General features: G+C 53.7%; 3 protein-coding genes across 3 annotated transcripts; 2 read left to right on the forward strand and 1 right to left on the reverse strand.

Moving 5' to 3' along the window:
- The first annotated feature begins 731 nt into the window (after positions 1 to 731).
- Positions 732 to 2,204, forward strand: LOC34624137 (plectin). The gene has a single exon (XM_026334494.1). The coding sequence runs from the start codon at positions 732 to 734 to the stop codon at positions 2,202 to 2,204; it is 1,473 nt and encodes a 490-aa protein (XP_026190279.1).
- A 366-nt stretch (positions 2,205 to 2,570) lies between these two features.
- On the reverse strand, positions 2,571 to 8,859 carry LOC34624136 (the record flags this gene model as incomplete). The annotated part of the gene is made up of 11 exons (XM_026334495.1): positions 2,571 to 2,686; positions 3,060 to 3,133; positions 3,415 to 3,593; positions 3,873 to 4,240; positions 4,691 to 4,936; positions 5,042 to 5,593; positions 5,784 to 5,988; positions 6,128 to 6,392; positions 7,418 to 7,745; positions 7,847 to 7,945; positions 8,805 to 8,859. Coding segments are annotated over 11 exons (2,487 nt in total), but the record flags the coding sequence as incomplete, so codon positions are not given.
- A 36-nt stretch (positions 8,860 to 8,895) lies between these two features.
- On the forward strand, positions 8,896 to 17,726 carry LOC34623256. The gene is made up of 15 exons (XM_026334496.1): positions 8,896 to 8,973; positions 9,771 to 9,789; positions 9,867 to 10,244; positions 10,419 to 10,494; positions 10,678 to 11,405; positions 11,484 to 12,399; positions 12,925 to 13,028; positions 13,445 to 13,623; positions 13,880 to 13,998; positions 14,547 to 15,252; positions 15,515 to 15,617; positions 15,807 to 15,931; positions 16,296 to 16,694; positions 16,971 to 17,195; positions 17,544 to 17,726. The coding sequence occupies exons 1-15, from the start codon at positions 8,896 to 8,898 to the stop codon at positions 17,724 to 17,726; spliced, it is 4,338 nt and encodes a 1,445-aa protein (XP_026190281.1).
- Positions 17,727 to 19,120: the final 1,394 nt, after the last annotated feature.

The raw sequence follows: 19,120 nt of genomic DNA on the forward strand, positions 1-19,120 counted from the left end.
GCATACAAGTAACCCGCATCACTGATGCAGGCGGCTCTGGCCGCTGGTTAAGAAGAAGTGAAAGGAAGCCGGCTGGCCTTTACCACAAGAAAAAGAAAACATATAGAGTTGGTATCTTAGAAGGAGACCGTGATAGCTAGCAGATTCAAGCAGATACCTCATCAAACACTGACCGGCGTCCGTACCGAGGCTGCCGAAGGGGCCTGCGGTCGGAGGCATCAGTCCCTGGTGTCGCCCTCTACGCTAAGGCGACTCTGTTAATCCTCGCTAAATATATTTGCGCACCAGATCATCAGTTCCACACTTCCATATTTACCCTGGGGTCGGAGGCGCGCACTGTGTGAATTCGACTGCACACAGAAAACAGCGGCAATCGTCCCTGCGCCGTGCTGCTGTGTGTCCTTGCTGGCACTGCTTCGCCTCTGGGCCCTTTCGTTTCACCTAGGCCCTGAGATTTGACGCGTTGAAGCTAAAACGCATACAAAAATCCAGCGCACTGCGCCTACGCAGCTGTAAAAGCAGGTCCGCCAAGCTGCTCGTCGGAAGGCAACACCTTCCGACGCGAAGTGGCCATTCATGTTGAAACAAGCTCTCTCCTTGAAAAGAGCCAGCGACCTTGATGCATCAGGCATACAGAGTGGCCCCTTAATTGCAGGTAACCGCCGTAGGGACTGCATCTGTTCTGAGGAGGCGTATAAGACGCCGCCTTCCCTCGCTGTGAACACAGCATCATGGCTACCTACGAGATATCCCCAGCGTTGCCTCTAAGAGCTCCTCCGGCAGACCCGACACCAACGGGGATGCCCGCAGCTGCGGCAACTCCCCCGTCGTCGGAGGCTGGAGCTCGCCTCGTGCGAGGGCTGTCGTTCGGAGGCGAGGAGGCGGCACTGGCTGCCCCTCAGAGCCTCAAACATTTAGGAGAGAGCCTCTCTGCAAGCCGGAATAGGCCCTCGGGTTGCTCCATTGCAGGAGACACCTGCGCTTCTGGCCGCGCAGGGGCTGATGCAGAAGAGGCCACGGAAACCTCGCAGTCGAGCGCAAGTTCACCGCGTGGGTGTCGCTTGACGCAGTTGCATTGCCATTTCCAGAGCACGTTTCCGCCACCTTCAGCAGAGGGCTCGAAGAAGGAAGCGCACGGACCCCCTACCGACTCCTTGTGCCACAAGGACAGCATTCGGTTTCAGGTGTTTCGCAAGCTGCAAGAGCAGCGGGAGCAGCAGGAGTGGGAAGCTCAGCAGGCCCTTGAGCAACAGGCCGCGAGCCTCAGGCAGCAGCTGGCCTTCCTTCAGAAGCAACTACGTGCTCAGCAGCAGGAGTCAGCGTTGCAGCAGCAGCTGCTGCAGCAGCGCGAAGCCGCACTGCAGCAGGCAGCAGCGGAGTCGGAGAAGCTGCGTGAGAGAGAACAGAGGCTGCGTCAAGAAAGGGAAACTCTTTTGCGGGCGCATGCAGCCCTCCAGCAACAGGCCGAGAAAGAGCAGCTGACGGCTCGATCGCAGCGCGCCGATGCAGCACTAGAGTGGGCAAAGAAGCTAACTAGCGAGAGGGAGGCCTTCAAGACTGAACTCAAGGCGCTACAGAGATCTCGAGAGGCATGCGCAGACTCTGCACGCAAACTACAAGACGAAGTGCTGCTCCTCCGACAGCAACTCAGAGCAGCAGCAGCCCATACCGCCACGCTTTCTCCCCGCAAGCAACATCAGCGGCAAAAGCTGCTGAAACAGCCACAGCGGGGTGTCTCTGACAGTTGCATAGAGGATAACGCGTCAGGCGTCTCTGCGGAAGAGCCGCTTTTAAAAGATACCCCCTCCTGTCATGCAGGGAGCAGCAGGAGCCTTCCAGTGCTGCCTGTGTCGTCTCCACGCCTTCTCCGCATGCACCTCTCACAGCAGCAGCTGCAGCAGCAGCAAACGTCCGATGCCGAATCTCTGCCTTCGCTAGCCGCAGAGCTCAGTTCGCCACAAGTCCTCACCGTCGGCTGCAGCGATTCGCCGAACCCCCAGCAACAGCAAAAGAGGCCTCCCTCTGAAGACGCCTTTGTTGATTTAGAGGCGGGAACGAAATGCCCCGCTGCAGAAGCAGCAGCACCACTGGATGACTGTTGCACCAAACAGCTCACCGCCTTCACACGGCTGCTGATGTTTCTGTGGAACCCGGTAGCTGTGTGCCCCCGAAGACGCAGTCGCGCGCGAAGTGACTCCCTCTGAAGCGGCAGGCAGACATGCAAGCCGCCAAAGCAGCTGAGCCTACGTTTTTCCCACCGCTTTCTTTGTCGCTTTTTGGCTCCCTCTTCCGTGGTGCTGCTCCCACGGCGTTCGCTCCGCTGGCTGATGCATGGCTGCCCTGTTCAGTGCGCTAACAGCCTGCAAGCCGTCCAGCGGTAGAAAAAAAACCACCCCTCCCTTTCCCTCCCCTGCCGCTTTCGGCAAAAACACATCCAGACCTGCCGAAGCTGCGCTTCTTGCAGCAAAACCCCCGCGGCAGCTGGTGTCGCGCGTTGAGGCGAGGTGGGTGCTCTCACGCGCTTCGGCAACAGCTCGGTGGAGTACCCTGCATGTAAAGCCTTCCAAGGCTCATGCAGAGCACAGCGTGTGTGCTGCTTGGGGTTTAGGCACGGCAATTCTAAAGACCGCACCAAAGAAAATCATCAGAGCTGTGCCGGATATGGCAATCACATTGAACGGCATATCTGCATACCGCAGGAGCGCAGAAATACATAAACATACACATTCACACAGAGACATACGTACATACACACACACACAGAGACATACGCAAAAATACACCAATACATATATACACACATACATGCATGCATACACAAAAATACACAATTCGAGCTTGATGCTAGCACATAGGTCGCTCCTGCGCCCCCTACGAAACGAGTTGATGAAGGTGCTAGAAGAACAAACAGGCGCTGTATTCCACAGAAGAAAGAACAATAGGATCAGCAAAGAGAGAGAGAAAAAAAGAGGTGTCTCGGCTTCCAAAAGCGATGATCAACTTGCATCACCACGAAGGAGCCTGCTTGCAAAAAGGGAAAGGCAGCTTCGAGGGCTTACCAAAGTCTGGCAGTGGCACCTTCAGTTTTGCACCCCCACTAGCCAGCCATTCCCACTGTCTCTCTTCGAGCTCCCTGCGCATGCAAGCAGAGCAGCAGCAGCGATTCCCAATAAACGATTTCCCGATGTTTATCGCGAGAACCAGCAAACGTCGAGCAGCAGCATGTTGATCAGAAGCAGCACATTGAGCAGCAGCAGCAGGTTGATCAGAAGCAGCACATTGAGAACCAGCAAACGTCGAGCAGCAGCATGTTGATCAGAAGCAGCGCATTAAGCAGCAGCAGCACGTTGAGCAGCAGCAGGTTGATGAGAAGCACACTGAGCAGCAGCAGCCCACAGGCGCGTGCGTGCTCACTCTTCGAAGCCAAGGAAGGCTTCAAGCACTTGTTGCTGCTTCTCCTTGTCGGCTGTCGACGTAGTAGCGGAGGATGGAGAGCTGAGTACGCTGCAAGGCACGCTGGCAGCTGTCGAGCAGGAGGTCGCAGTGCTTCCCAAGACGTCTGCGGGGGGTGGCCATGTGAAGGAACGCCGCCTCTGCAGCAGCAAAGACGGAGCATGAACATCCACTGCACATAAAGCTCCCAGAAAAACACACGGGGAAGGCATCGCCAGTCTCAGTCCGGCCGATATGGAGTGGAATGATGTGGAGTGGAGTGGGGGAAAAGGGTGCAGCTGCTGCAGCTGCCGCTGCCGCTGGTTCCAGCGGCAGGACTGCTAAGGGTCGTGGAGGGGAAGGCAGAGTTGCATGCGCAGAGGCAACAAGCATCGGCTGCATGCGGAGGATCTGCGACGACTTTCGCCCTAAAAACGAACCGGCACTGCAGCAAAGGCAGAGCCCACAGAGAGGCCTCCCTGAGGATTCGGATGCAGCAGCTGCGGCTGCTGCATCAGCAGCCGCAGCGGCAGCGAAAGTGCTACCCTGCAGTGCGCAGGCACGTGCAGACGGCCTTCCAAAGAAGCTGAGGGGAGAAGCAGGGAAGCAGCTTCCTTCTCCTTTGCCGCCAAGGCTGCAGGGAGCAAACTGCTGCGCATGCGTAGCCAACAAGGCATCCACCAGAGATCCAAAGCTCCGTAGCCGCCCTCCGCCTCCGCAGCAGCAACGTCCGTCGCCAACGCAGACTCCCCCACAGCTGCAAGGTCAGACGCCCGTGCGGAGGCTGCCCACGGAGAAAAAACTTGGACTGGCGATGTCAGACGAAGGCCTGACGAAGCGATGGCGGAAGGCCCCTTGACTTCCTGTCGCGCATGATGCAGGAAAGCACCAGAAAAGCGCATGCATGATGCAGACGAACAACAAAAACGCGCATGCATGATGCAGGAAAGCACCAATAAAGCGCATGCATGATGCAGGAGAGCACCAATAAAGCGCATGCATGATGCAGGAAAGCACCAATAAAGCGCATGCATGATGCAGGAAAGCACCAATAAAGCGCATGCATGATGCAGGAAAGCACCAATAAAGCGCATGCATGATGCAGGAAAGCACCAGAAAAGCGCATGCATGATGCAGGAAAGCACCAGAAAAGCGCATGCATGATGCAGGAAAGCATCAGAAAAGCGCATGCCTGATGCAGGCCGGCGAGCCAGATAGGCAGACAGACGCATCTAAGAGAGTAAAAAGCACAGGCTACCTCCACGGGTATATGCTGAAGCGCCATCGGCAGGAAAAACGCATGCAGAAGACGTAGTCGCACCCACCCCCATGCAATCTTCGCCTTCGTCTTCTTGCTGCGCGATCAACTGAGTGCCTCTAGATAAAGGATGCTTACTGAACCTAGCGGTGGCAATCAGGGGACGAGTAGCGTGTGGCAGAAAATCCACGAGGCCTACAGAAGCTGCCCTGTCTCCCCAATTATCAAAGGCCACCCAATAAGAGCCTGCAGCAGAAAGAGCAGCAGGAGCGGCAGAAAAGGATCCATAAAGACACGTAACAGAGACACAATGTATTTTTCAAGCGGGAACGCTTTTGAATCTAAACGTACCAAAAAGCTTGTCACTGTAAGGGGCCTCAGGATTCATAGAGAAGCCTCGAGAAAGTTGAAGGCTTTCCCGTGTCTCGGCTAGGCGCCACCGATGGCCAAGCCAATCTTTGAGGCGATGGTGCTCGTTCTGCTCCTCCTGCTGTTGCTGTTGTTTTTGATGCTCTTCCTCCTGCGTTTGCTCTTGATGTTGCTCCTTTTCCTGCTTCTGCTCTTGCTGCTGTTGCTGTTGCTCTTTTTCCTGTTGCTGCAAGTCTAAGACGAGGAGGGTGGAATTTGCACCTGTTGAAAAGGCCTCATACGTACTAAAACCTGCGGCTGCGGCTACCTGCTGCGCTCGCACGGCCGCTGTAGTGTTGTCGCTAGTGTGGAAGATTCTTAGCATCCATTTGCTGTGATTGACAGCAGTGCACTTCCAGCGAGCGAATGTTGGTGGATTCTGCAGCGCGAGCACCTCCTCCTGTTGGGGTTCTAGCATGTCCTCCTTCGGCCTGCCAGTCTTAGGATACACGTGCAGGGGAATTTGGCTAAAAAGATTCACCAGAGAAAAAGGCACTGCGACACACACACACACACACACACACACATGCAGCCACCGAGAGCGACTGGCTCCTCCGAAGCCTCGCTTGCGTCCAGTCAGTCAGTCAGTCTGTCCCTCTCTCTGTCTCTCAAAGGAGAGCATCTCTGCAGCGATTGCCGTTATAATATCACAACAGCACGTGTCAGCGGCCTTCACAGAACGTACAGGGTGGTTCGTCATTGGGAAAGCGCAACACTACCGATAGCTCGAGCCGCAGCTCTGCTATTTGCTGCTGCTGCTGCGGAGGAGATGAAGCAAAAGGAGCAGAAGACGAAGAAGGCTGCGCGGCGAAAGGCGAAGCGCGAAGGCGGTACGACTTGTACGGAGACGCTGCAAGGGCATAAGGATGTAACAGCGTCAGTAGGCCAGACTGCAGCACACAACCCCACAGAAGCAGCACAAGCGAGCGAGCTTGGAGCCTACAAAAAGAATCCTCGGAAGAAACGCTCAAGGATTTGAACAGTCAGCGGAGCAGATGCAGAAACAGACGATTATATTCCTCTTCTTACCTGCTGCTTGCAGGGCAGCAGCCGCATCAGATTGTTGTGGGTGTCTGTACAGACTGCTGCTTCAGGGAAGGCAGCGATGCGCTGTTTGTATCCAGGCTTCGCTCGCGAGCTTTCTCCAGAAGGCAGAGGAGAGGCCGCTGCTCCTCCTCCTGCTGCTGCGGCTGCTGCACTGGGCAAAGTCAGGGCAGCATCTGAGATTCCAGCGAGCACAGAAACGCCGCTGCACGTCAGTCCTGCTAGCGCGTTTACTAGATGTACCCAGAGCCTGCAGCAGCAGCAACAAGATATGCATGCACATACACATATGCATACACATACTACACATACACATGTACATGCACATACACTTTCACATGCACATACATTTGCACATACTACACTTACACATGCCCATATGCATACACATATGCATACTACACATACGCACATACCCTTACACATGCACATACACGTACACATGCACATATGCATACACATATGCATACTGCACATACGCACATACACTTACACATGCACATACACATACACATACCCATATGCATGCACATCCACATACACTTACACTTACACCTACCCATATGCATACACATATGCATACCCTTACACATAGACATACACATACCCATATGCATACACATATGCATACCCTTACACATAGACATACACATACGCATATACTTACACATACACTTACACATGCACATATGCATACACATGCACATACACTTGCACTTACACATACCCATATGCATACACATACACATACACATACGCATATACTTACACATACACTTACACATACACTTACACATACGCATATGCATACACTTACACATACACATACGCATATACTTACACATACACTTACACATACACTTACACATACGCATATACTTACACATACACATACACATATGCATACACTTACACATACACGTACACATACACTTTCACATGCACATACATTTACAACCGCAGAAAAACACTCAACTCAGGGGACACCTTCGCATCCGAGGTAGAAACAGCACCTCCAAACATTCAGTGCGCATAATGGAGATAGAGGAAAAGAAAGAGAGTGCAAGAGAGGGAAAAATACAGAGCAAGAGAGGAAATGAAAAAGAGAACAAGAGAGGAAAAGAAAAAGAGAGCAAGAGAGGGGAAAAAAGGAGAGCAAGAGAGGGAAAGAGAGATAGCGAGGGATAGAAAAGCCGCAGCAGCCTCTCCCTCTAGTTGTATATATATATATATATATATATATATATATATATATATATATATATATATACATACCTCTGCTGATTGTAATCAGGGTGCTGCGATATGCCTGTGCGTAGAAGTATCCCTGGAGGCTTTACTGCAGCAGTGGGAGCTCCCCATACTGCTTCATTCCACCTCCCTTGGCTCAAAGACAAATCGAAGAAGGAATACGCGTGAGGCAGTTTATGTTGGGGTATTTGTTGGTGGTATACGGGAGGATTCTTCTCTTGCTGCTGCAGCAGCAATGAGCCGCTCTCCTGCTGGTGCTCTGGCTGCAGCAGCAGCTGGTGTGTGTTGAGGAGGCGTCCGATGCCTAGGGGAAACATGTCTGCATGCTCTTCAAGTGCAGAAAGGCTATGACCTGCATGCGCGACAGCGAGCGTATGACACTCTCACAAGCTACATTGCAAGCAAACACCTGAAGGCAGTTCGCAGGGGAAGCAAGCTGAGAAAGACGCATACCCAGAGAACGAGATCTGAGGCGGATGTCGAAATGGGCAAAAAAGAGATTTCGCGATCGCAGCGGCTCTGTGAGTAACACCTCGCTGTACAGCTCAGCGGCTGCTGGCAGTAGTGCTCTCCCTCCAACAGGCAGTAGCTGCATGCTGGAGCTGCTCAAGATCAGCAGCAGCATCTTCAGCAGCAGCATCTTCTTCAGGTCGAAGGGAGAATCCCTATATTGCCTCCCCATGATGGCTGTATAATCTCCTCCCTGGCAGTGCAGCGGCAGCAGCAAGTGCTCAGAGTGTTCTGCTCATGGGCAGCTGAGTGCTGCCTCTCCGTGTAAGCTCGATTGAGGCGTATAATCCCCGTTTTTAATGGGCGTTGCGTCTGCTCCCGGAGGGCGTTGCTGCTGTGAGGCGTGCGGTTCGTTCCGAAATTGGGGTGTATCGTCTTGCGAAGTGGCGTGCTAGACATGCGCGCAGAGACGCCGCTGCGCTAATACTGCTCGCGCTGCTGCTGGTGCAGCAGTCGACGCATGACATGCCAATGTGCTTTTTCGCACGGGTAGCAGCTGTTCGCGTGGCGTGCAACCCCACACGCTGTAGAGCGCAGGCAGGCAGGCAGGCAGCCCGTACAGACTACTTGGGCGTGACGGCAGCAGTAACAGCAGCAACAGGCGCTGCTCGATCCTGTGCGACAGCAGCAACCGCAGAAACGCGACGTGGAAGATCTATTTACCCCCCAAGACAAGCGTTATTCATCGAAGCCTTACGAGCGACTCTGCGCGCTAAGGACCGACCGGTGCAGCAAACGTGCAGCTAACGATGACACAGCAGCTGCTCGCGTCGCCTCTGCCGGAACGCCTGCCAAAACCGCCAAATAAAGCCAATATTGACGCAAATAGGCCATTTGGAGAGGCGTCGAGCAGCAGCATACTATTTCTTGCCGCAGCAACAATGGCAGCAGCCGCTAGTGCACGCTGCCGATGCAGCAGCTGCTGCTGCTACTGTTGCAGCTGCTGCTGCTACTCGTGAGGCTGCTTGCTGCCTGCGCCTTAACCGGCAGCAATGGCAGAAGCAGCAAATAGCAGCAAATCGTGGGGTCTGGATTCTTCCTTGTCAGCTTTTACTGCTGCAAGAGCTGCAGTGTCTTCCTGCTCTTTGAAGGGCTGCTGCAGCGAAGCACAGCAGCAGCAAGCGGATCGCATATAGTAGCTGTTGCCGCGCGTGCTGCACTGCTGCAGCAACAGTTGCCGTAAATTTGCTCGAGAAACGGCGTGAAGCGCACTCTTCCCGAAGGATTTCAAGTAAAATTGGAAGCCGCTGGTGCTGCTGCTGCTGCTGCAGCAGCAGTCCTTCTGCTGCTCACTGAGGCGAAGGCAATGAGAAACTGCGCAGCTTCAACTCGAAGAAGCATCCAGTTTGTCGGCTGCAGCAGGAACGTTTGACGAACCGGTATTGCCGGACGCAAGACTGGAAACAGCAGCAGCAACTGCTGCTGCTGAAGAAGAAGTAGGAGAAGAAGAAACGGCAGCAGCAGAAGCCACTGCTGCTGCTGAAGAAGAAGAAACGGCAGCAGCAGAAGCCGCTGCTGCTAGCGCAGCTGGAACTATTGGGAAGAGCAGCACTGGCAATGCAATGCTCATTTTCCAAGAAGCTTCAATTGTGTAGGATAGCGAGCAGCAGCAGCCCATCAGGTTCAGTGGTGGTAGCTGGAGCGGCTTTCTGCGAGGCCTTTTTGGCATAGCGCCTGCTGCCTGTGTGTCAACACTTCTATTGCGAAGCAGCAGCACTTTGCAGCAATACTTGCCTCGCTTGCAGCAGCAGCACCGCTCCTTGCAGCAGCAGCACCACTCCTTGCAGCAGCAGCACCGCTCCTTGCAGCAGCAGCACCACTCCTTGCAGCATTTCCCCTGTTGCCTCTTCACTACCAGCAATTGCAGGAGCACTTGCAGCAGCAGCGTATGGCTTCGCACGGCAATGCATGGCGCCGCTGCAGCTCTGTAAAAGGCACGTGTGTTTGCATACATGCAACGAAGCGCAACAGCAAGGAAGGCAGCAGCAGCAAGAGCAGCAGCAGCAGCACTTGCAGCAAATCATGGGGGCGCAGTGCACAAAGACGGCAGCAGTTCGTTCCAGCAGAGGAGGACGAGCCGCTGCTGTCTTTGGCACCCCTCCTGCTGCAACGCCTCCTGCGTCTCCAGGTGCTGAAGGCATCGAGGCACAGGGGGGTCTGTTTTTGACACAGCAGCAGCGCGAGCAGCAGCAGCCGCTGCAAAGCCAGCCGTGCATGCAGCCAGAGGAGCAGCAACAGCTGCTCCTGCATTCTGGAGCGAGCGCTTTTAGCGATCTGGGGAGGCCTTCTGGAGGAGGGAGCGGCACCAGTGGTGGTTTACTGGCAGGAGGAGCTGCAGCAAGCGCTGTAACACCTGAAGCAGCAGCAGGAAGTGCTGTATCTGCATCCGCTGCGTTATCTGCATCTGCTGCGTTATCTGCATCTGCTGCGTTATCTGCATCTGCTGCGTTATCTGCATCTGCTGCGCTATCTGCATCTGCTGCTGTATCTGCATCTGCTACAGCAGCCGATGCAGATACAGCAGCAGATGCAAGAGACTTGACCAGTGAAATGAGGTGCAAAGTAGGACCTGCTGCTGCTGCTGCGGCTAGGTTCGCCGTCAGCAGCAGCAGCAGTAATGCGAATGATTGTAAATGCGATCCAAGAGGGCAGCAGCTGCGGCTTGCAGAAGCTGCAGGAGCGTCTATGGGGGCTGCTGCTACAGCGGAGGCAGCAGGAGCAGCAAGAAGAAGAGCAGCGCGAGGTGTTGTTGCCTGCTCTCGGCTAGCTAATAGAGACAGAGGATCGATAGAGCTTGTCAGCAGCAGTGCAGCTGAGGAGCTGCCGCAGGCAGATCCATTCCAATGGTCGGCTTCAACAGTTTATTCGGATGGGGAGATAGCGGGAGCTGCTGCCACAGCTGCTGCTGGAGAGGGTGCAGCGGCAGCGTTGGCAGCAGCAGCCGTGGCAGCAGCTCCCGCTGAACGGGGATGCAGTGGGGGAAGCTACCTGCATATCGATTTCTTGCGCGAAGTCAGCGTAAGCTCAGCAGGGAAGGGGGGGGGGGCGTGTGGGGGAGGCAGCAGCAGTAGAAACTCCTCGTATGCGCAGCAGCTACTGCTCGAGTCTTCAGTTGTGGGGCCCTTTTTGATGCTGCCGTGGAGCGAAAGCGACAAAGACATACGCTGCAACTTTTACGTGGACTGTCTGCCTCCAGACAGCGAGAGCAGCACGGTGTGCAACGCCAGCTGCACTGCAGCCGAAGCCGCTGCGGCGGCTGCTTTAGCCATACAGTCGCAGCCTGTGGCAGTTCATTGCCGCGTTCCTCCTCCGAAAGGCTCTGCTGCTCCCTTTGCAGCCGCAGAGGCGGCTTTGACACCAGCTTGCCGAGTGCCTTTGGCAGCCAAGCACCAGCACCAGCAACAGCACACACACAAGCAGAGACGGCAAGGAGCTTCGCAGCAAACCAACTCTGGAGCCAATGGGGTGTACGTAACCAGCAACTGTTGTGGAGGCACCAGCAGCAGCAGCACGAGCAACAACAACCTCGTTTCCACGATGGTCGGTGCCCCACCAAGAATATCCGCAACCACAGATCGAGCAAAAGGAACAATGACTGCTGCTGCTCCTGCTTTTCCTGCTCCTACTGCTGCTCCTGCTGCAGATGATTCCTGCGCAGCGTATGGCTCTTCGCATTCGGCTTTCACGCCAAACCCACACCCGGTGGGGTGGGCAGGGGGCAAGTGGTCGGATCCTGAGGGCCTATTAACGCTGTCTCAGAAGCAGCAACAAAAGTTTCACGCGTGGCGTCGCGTGGGCGAGGCTTTGGAGCAGCAACTGCTGTATCAGCAGCAGTCACAGCCGGCGCCACAGTCACAGCAGCAGCAGGCGCATTCGCAGTCGCAGTCGCAGCAGCACTTGCAGCCTCAAGTGCTGCTAGAGCTGCCGTGCAGCAAAAGCATTCGGCAGGGGTTCGTCGGGGACTGTTCCTTCTTGTCCTCTTTGGCAGTGCTTTCAGACTATGAGCGGCGTCACGGCATACCAGTTGTGTCGAGTCTTATCTACCCGCAGATGCCTCTTGGCGATCCCAGCAGCGGCAGCGGAGGAGGCTGCTGCCGCTCACGGCCAGTCTACAATCCTCGAGGCATGTATGGCGTGAAGCTCTTCTTCAACGGCGTGCCTCGCAAGGTGCTCGTCGACGACTTCGTGCCCACAAGAAGAGACGGGAAACTCCTCTGCGCGCACTCCCATCACCCCCAGGAGTTGTGGGTATCTCTCCTAGAGAAGGCATTCGTCAAACTCATGGGAGGCAGCTACAGCATGCAAGGATCCAACCCAGGGGCAGATCTCTATCACCTCACCGGCTGGCTGCCAGAAACTATCCCCTTCAGAAGCGACGTGCACACGGGAACTCCTGCAAGCCACACGCCGATCGTGACTGGCGGAGAATCCGAAGAAGTCTTGAAGCAACAAAGGCAGAATCCCGCATGGGAACTCGTCTGGTTCCAGCTGCACCGGTAAGAAGATCAATATTGCCTGCTGCTGCCCCCCGTTCTGCAGCCAACGCCATCCTTTCCTCGAAAACTCGCATTGCACATTCATGTCTGTGTGTGCAACCGTGTTTGAGGGCGCGTGCTGGCAGTATAGCACCTCTACCCATTTATATATATATATATATATATATATATATATATATATATCCAGAGGTACATATATATCTCTATATCTATATATATATATATTCCATGTCATGCATATCCATTTAGATAGATATATATATGTAGATATATATATATATCTTCCATGTCATGCATATCCATTTAGATATATATATATATGCAGGTACATATCTCTATGTAGATACATATCTCTATGTAGATATATATATTTATATGTACATGTATATATCTATACAGAAAGGCTGAAGGGTAGGCCTCTCTCTATATAGGCCCCTCATAACTTCCTGATCACCTCCTCTTCGCCGTCTGTTTTCTTGATTTTCGCGAGTTTTGCATTTCTTCGCTTTGGCTGCCTATATGCAGAGGCTTGAGTGAAGGCCGTTGCGTCGCTTGCCTCGGAACCAGCGAAGTCTTCGATGCAGCTCCCAGCGGCTTGGAATTTCCAGAGGGTGTCTCCGTTAGCACAGGTCCATCTAGTGCTGCCTATGCATTGCCCTTCTATATATATCTCGTTCTTCACGCCATGTGTGTTCGCTTTCTTGCTGCAAGTGTCTCATCGTGCAGTTTCGTGGTGGCATGACGGTCTACTGCTTCGATTTTTCCGCGCTGCAAACCACGCAACCACCACCCCACCGCTCCCTGTCTGTCTATGTGTGTCTCTCTGTCTCTGTCTGTGTGTCTCTGTCTTTCTCTGTCTCTGTCTCTCTGTCGCGCCATCCTTCCTGCAATTTCCATGCATATATGCTCACACATGTATATGCGTTTTTGCTGTCTGTAATGAGCACATGTTCGTCTACAACGATGCATGTATTGCATGTATGTAATATCTTTTCGTTGACGCGTCTCCTCGTTTCCTCCCCGATGCCTGGGCGATGCTCTTCAGGGATAGTGGCTCGGCACGCTTACTCTGTGCTGCGTCATGCGGAGGTTTTGGGATTTCGTCTACTTTACGTGAAGAACCCTTGGGGCTGCATGCGGTGGCGTGGCAAATTCTCACCCGGCGACAAGCGGACATGGACGAGCGAGCTCAAGGAAGCCCTCGATTACGATCCTGCAATCTCAGTACGTCTTTTAAGGGGTCTAGAGGCATGTGCTGCGCATGCGTGACTTGGCGACGCAAGTGCGTGTGCACCTGAATTGCATGTATTTCAGCATTTAATATGCCTAGTAGTTTGCTTGCGCTTCCCTCTCGCCATCAGGCCTCCTTGAAGGCAGCCTTGCCATCTCAAAATCCTGAAAGCCGCAGAAGATCGGCACTTGCATCCGCTGTGTTCACTGCGAATCGAGTGGGGTCTGTGTGTGTATGTGTGAGCATCAGGGGAAGGAGGACAGCGGATGCTTCTGGATTGAGTGGCAGGATGTAGTGCGCTGGTTTTCACACCTCTACGTCTGTTGGAACGCCGCGTATTTTCCCTTTATCTCGGAAGTTCATTCAAAGTAAAAATCTTTCCAGAAAGCTGAAATACGACACCCGTAGCCACGGATGCAGAATGCCAAAGCCCTGCCAGCACCTGCTTTTTCACCCTCTGCGCTGCCACTCTCACTCTCCCCGTTCTGCTTTGCCCTTCATCACCCATGCCACGCGAAAGCGACAACGCGAGTGACCCCGCAGAGTCCATACACCCCATGCGGGGGAATGCATATATCCATATACATATGTGTATGTATCAGTATGTGTATGTATCAGTATGTGCTTGGGTGTGTATGTGTATGTATCAGTATGTGTATGTGTATGTGTATATGTGTATGTATCAGTATGTGTATGTGTATGTATCAGTATGTGCTTGGGTGTGTATGTGTATGTATCAGTATGTGTATATGTGTATATATCAGTATGTGCTTGGGTGAGAATATATGTATCAGTATGTGTATATGTGTATATATCAGTATGTGCTTGGGTGTATGTGTATGTATCAGTGTGTGTTTGGGTGTGCATGTGTATGTATCAGTATGTGTATATCTTTGGGGTTGCTGATACGGCACAGGTGGGAGAGGTCTCGATTTATTCAGGAGTCGTCTTTGCCGGATGATTCGCACTTGGTGGCTTTCAATCCGCAGCTTCATCTGTCTGTGGCACCTGGTGCCGCGAAGGGGCGGCTGTTACCCCCCTACATTTCTTTCCCGTCCTTGACGACTGGCGATCTCCTTGCTGTGGATGGAGTTGGCGGGTGCAGCGGCATGGGGGCAGCAGGGGGAACGGGGGGTAGCCGAGGCGCGTTGAGCGGTCGCAGTGTCAGCGGGGAGGCAGCGGACGACAGCTGCAGCAGCAGTCGTAGCAGCTGCAGCTGCTGCATCTCCGACACCCCCATCGAGCTGTGGGTGCTCTTGTCGCGGCATGTAAGGGAGAGGCAAAGAGACTTGAGCTCCAAATACTTGGCCGTGCATATTCACAAGGGCAACTCCCGCGTCTCCTGCCCCCCCCCCCCTGCCAAGCAGGGTGTCTACAGCAACGGGGAATGTACGCTGGTGAAAGTCAGACTCGATCCCAGAGCCTTGCATGCGGCAGGCAGCACCAAAGGCGGTGGCTGCACTCACGAGCAAAGCGGGGGGGGCGAAGGGTCTCTTCCCCAACCCCTGCAGCCGATGGAGCCACAAGGGAAAAAGACGAAGGCTGCCGAGAGCTTGACGACAGGCAGCGGCCTCTTGAAAGCTCTCGACTATGTCCTCGTTGTCAGCCAGTACTCTCAAAAGGTGCGTCAGTCATATATATATATATATATATATATATATATATATATATTTACGCAAACATATGCCCCAGTCGAAACACGGAAAACTTGTTTAAAACTCCATTATTTCACTGTCCTTCCTAGGGGCCGCCGACACCAGCCGTCATTATTGCACCTTTGCGCCTCCTGCTCCCGCCTTGTAAACGCGGCATGCGTCTTCTCGCGCAGTTTATGAACACGAAACTTTCTGAGAGCTGTGGCGAACTGGTGTCTTGCTGTTTTAGGACGAGTTCAACTTCACGATGAAAGTCTTTGCGCACATACCGGCCGTCCTCAAACCCCTGCCTCCCCTCTTTGGACCTGAGTGGACGTCTGTCTATATGTCGGGTAAACTAGCGTGAATACACGCGCTTGTAACGCCTGGTGCTGCTGCCTGTCGGTGCTAGGAGCGACCCCTTCCGAACTGACTCCTTTTACATGTCTTCGTCTTGGTGAGAGTCAGCCTGCTTCTAATGCGAGGCCGCCGTCTGCATGCTCCGCCCTTTCCCTTGGCGTTGCGCCAATTGCGTTGCGCAGGGGCTTGGACTGCTGAGAACGCCGGTGGCTGCAGCAACGATCTTTGGAGTTTCTTTACAAATCCTCACTTCCGACTGACAGCTCCTCAGCCGTGCGAGGCCGTCATCTTTTTGGAGTGTCCTCAGGTAACAAGAGCAGCGTTCAACGGGCTTGTAGGGGGGAGGGGAGGGGGAAGGCTGAAGCACGGCTTGCCGCGCAAACTAAACAGGACGGGGGGAAGGATGTGGTGGTCACCTGAACAATACGGTGGTTAGGCCTGCACGAAAGACTGCCTTCTGTACTACTTCGCCTACCGTGCGGTGTATGTGTTGCTCTCGAGCGTCTAGAGAGGCGTCGGACGCCTCTCTAGACGCTCAGGGGGAGGCTAACAACTGGGGTGGGGTACCCCCGGCTAGGGATTCTTCATGCGCTGTCTTGCTGCCACGCTGCCAGCATCATGCCGCGTTGTTTCCTGTGGGGTGTTTTTGTGATTGTGTGGTGTGATCTTAGGAGTACTCCGTCAATCTGCGCCTGTTTAGCGGCCGGATCGCAACGCCGCGCTTGCTTCGCACAGGCAAAGCCCAGACGAGCGGCAGCTACCGCGCAGGGTGCTGCCTCCTGTCCTCCTTTCTTGCCGCTGGCGACTATACCCTCATCTGTAGCACCTTCAAGCCTCAGAATCTCGGAGCCTTCCAGATTTCACTGCATTACAGAATTGCTTCCACCAGCACCAGCGGGGAAGCGGGGGACGGCGGCCACCCTACGCTAGCTCCCTTGCCTTACCCATACGCCATTCCACCAGATCCACGTTTGTTCCTGCACACCATTAGGGGTCCATCGGTTGCCGCAAAGGCTTCACGGCATGCTTGGGGACGCGTTGCACTGCAGCTCTTGAGTGCACCTACGAAAGTACGCATGCGCTGGTTGGCTCCAGGGAGATGAATGGAAGGGGAGGGAGGGGGAAAGCAGGAGGGGGAAAGGCACCGTTAGATTCGTGTTTGGGTGTGCTGCTTCTCCGATTTTTGGCCGTCTTTTTGGATTTTCGGGAGATGTGCGGATGTATTATTCAAGATGCTGCATGCTAAGCCATGGAGTATATATATATACATATATATTACATATGCATGGTGCACGATAAGCCCTTTTGTGCACCTACGCCTTCCATCCTTGTGGGTTGCGTCTCAGGTATCTCTACGCCTACAAGTCATTGCGCGGAAGTTGCCGCTGAAAACCCCCCCGGTTCTGTCTCTGTACCTTTTCGCCCCTTCAGACAGTTGTAGCAGCAACGGCGATGGCAGCAGCAAAGAGGGCAAACATTTGCAGCTGGTTAAGAAAAGCGATCTGGAAGGGGGGCTAAGCGAAGACGGCAGAGTCAAGTCCTCAGCAGCACAAGACTTGCTTCAGAGACAGGTATCAAATCCTTTCGTTTTCCTGTGCTCCCGGCTGTCTCTCGCAGTGAATAACTACTGCTCCTGCCTTTTGTTTATTTTACACGTGCCGTCGTTCGGTCGTAGAATGCTTTTTGCGTGTTGTGGCGCTCTCCCTGCACCTGGGCTATAGTGGTGTACTGGGCAAGCTTTCGGCGGCATGCGCCTTTTTCTCCAACATGCACGCCCAGAAATCGAGTGCTCCTTCTAAATGACTTCGACACTTCTCGCCGCATGCCTCGTTCTGTGCAATGCGTTACCACAGACGCAAGCACGGACGTGCTGTACGTGTATGCGTATGCTTGAATTTTGAATGGGTGTCTATTCTCAGGGCGTCCTGAACATCACGCTGGCCGAGCTTAATGACACAAACCATGCCTATATCGTCTTCATTTCCACTCCTCCCAAAAGCAGTAGCGCCTGTAGCAGCGCTGAGGTTGATGGGGAGTGGGAACCCACCCCGTGGGTGTTGCATATAATATCTGACCAAGACGTTCAGTGTTCAGCCCTTTAGTGGCTGCTTGAGCTGCCTGCACTCGCCGTATTGTAGGGTATCTGCGAACCTCGGTCGAACTGCAGTGGTTGTGCCCAAAGGAGCGCCCATTAGTTGTTTTATCCCACATCAGTCTTAGTGACTGGGGTTCTGTTTTATTTACTTCTTAAGCCACAGGGAAACATCGCCCTTCAATGTTTCATTTACTAACTCTTCAAATATTATTCTTTGTTTCGACCTGCACGGCAGGGAAGCAGGCAGAAATGACGGGGTGCTGCGTATCATCCCATGCTCTCCCTTTGCTGGCATTTAATTGATTATTTTCTGTACCCTTTACCGGAAGGCTCTTATGACCGCAACCCTAAAAGGAATCTTGGCCCACGTGCTTCTGTTACCTCAAACCCAGGATAGGATAGGCTTGGCATCACTCCCTCCAGGTTTGTGGACTTTCATTGCGAAAAAAAACAGCTTCCCGAAAAACGCCGTGAGCCACCAGATACGCAGCCCAGACGACACGTGCACTATCTGCACAGCACGCTGCACGAACCCCGAATCGGAGCTCAAGCTTCCGTGCTAACACTACTGAATGATCAGTAGCAGAAGATAGAGGAAACGGAACAAACGCGCAGAGGAAGAAAGGAGGGGAAAAGCCTAAGCGGCAGCTAGGGCAGAGGCACTGCAAATTAACAAAGGGACGGCACTAGGGCATACGCTGCCTACAGAATGTTCTTCGAGGACTGCTAAGGGAAACAAATTCTTCGAGGGACGGCAACCTGATGTTACTCTGTGCTTGCTGCCTCTTTGCAAGCAGAAGTCGTCGATGTTCCGCCCCCTTTACTCGCGGCTGCCTCTCATCCTTTAGCTCTCTTATCTTCGTTTTTGCTTCCGATCAACGCCATTCCATGTCCTTGTAGGGAAAGATCGATTCTCTGCCCTGTCCCGCATCGTACAGCGCCTGACCGGACATCTGACAGTAGCCAATCAGTCGACGGGGCTCCCTTCTTGAAGCCCTCTCCTTTCCGATACTAGCATCCTGTGGGAGCTCTTGCATGCCGTGTTCATGTGCAGAAGCCTCTTTAGGAGCGCAGCGGCGTCTTCGTCCCACTGCCTGCAAAGTCGGTGGAAGCCCGTTGGGCACGGGTGGCCATGAGACTGAGAACCACATACCACGAAATGGTATGGGCGTGCAATGAGAACGGGGGAAAGAAGTGACAAAGCGGGAAATGACGGGGTGAAGGGACAAATAGCAACGTCTGAATCTCCGAGGACCATTCATGAAATGATGGACTACGGGGCGCCACCACTGCAAATACATTTTGCTGAATATTTGAAGGCCTAATTCTTGCTTAAATAGGATATTTATGGTTCACGACTGAGAATTCCGTCATCCAAGGCCCAGTTAGTGGATAATGCAA

The sequence above is a fragment of the Cyclospora cayetanensis genome, unplaced genomic scaffold (assembly GCF_002999335.1).
Source record: "Cyclospora cayetanensis isolate NF1_C8 unplaced genomic scaffold, CcayRef3 CcayRef3_contig_43, whole genome shotgun sequence".
NCBI lineage: Eukaryota > Apicomplexa > Conoidasida > Eucoccidiorida > Eimeriidae > Cyclospora > Cyclospora cayetanensis.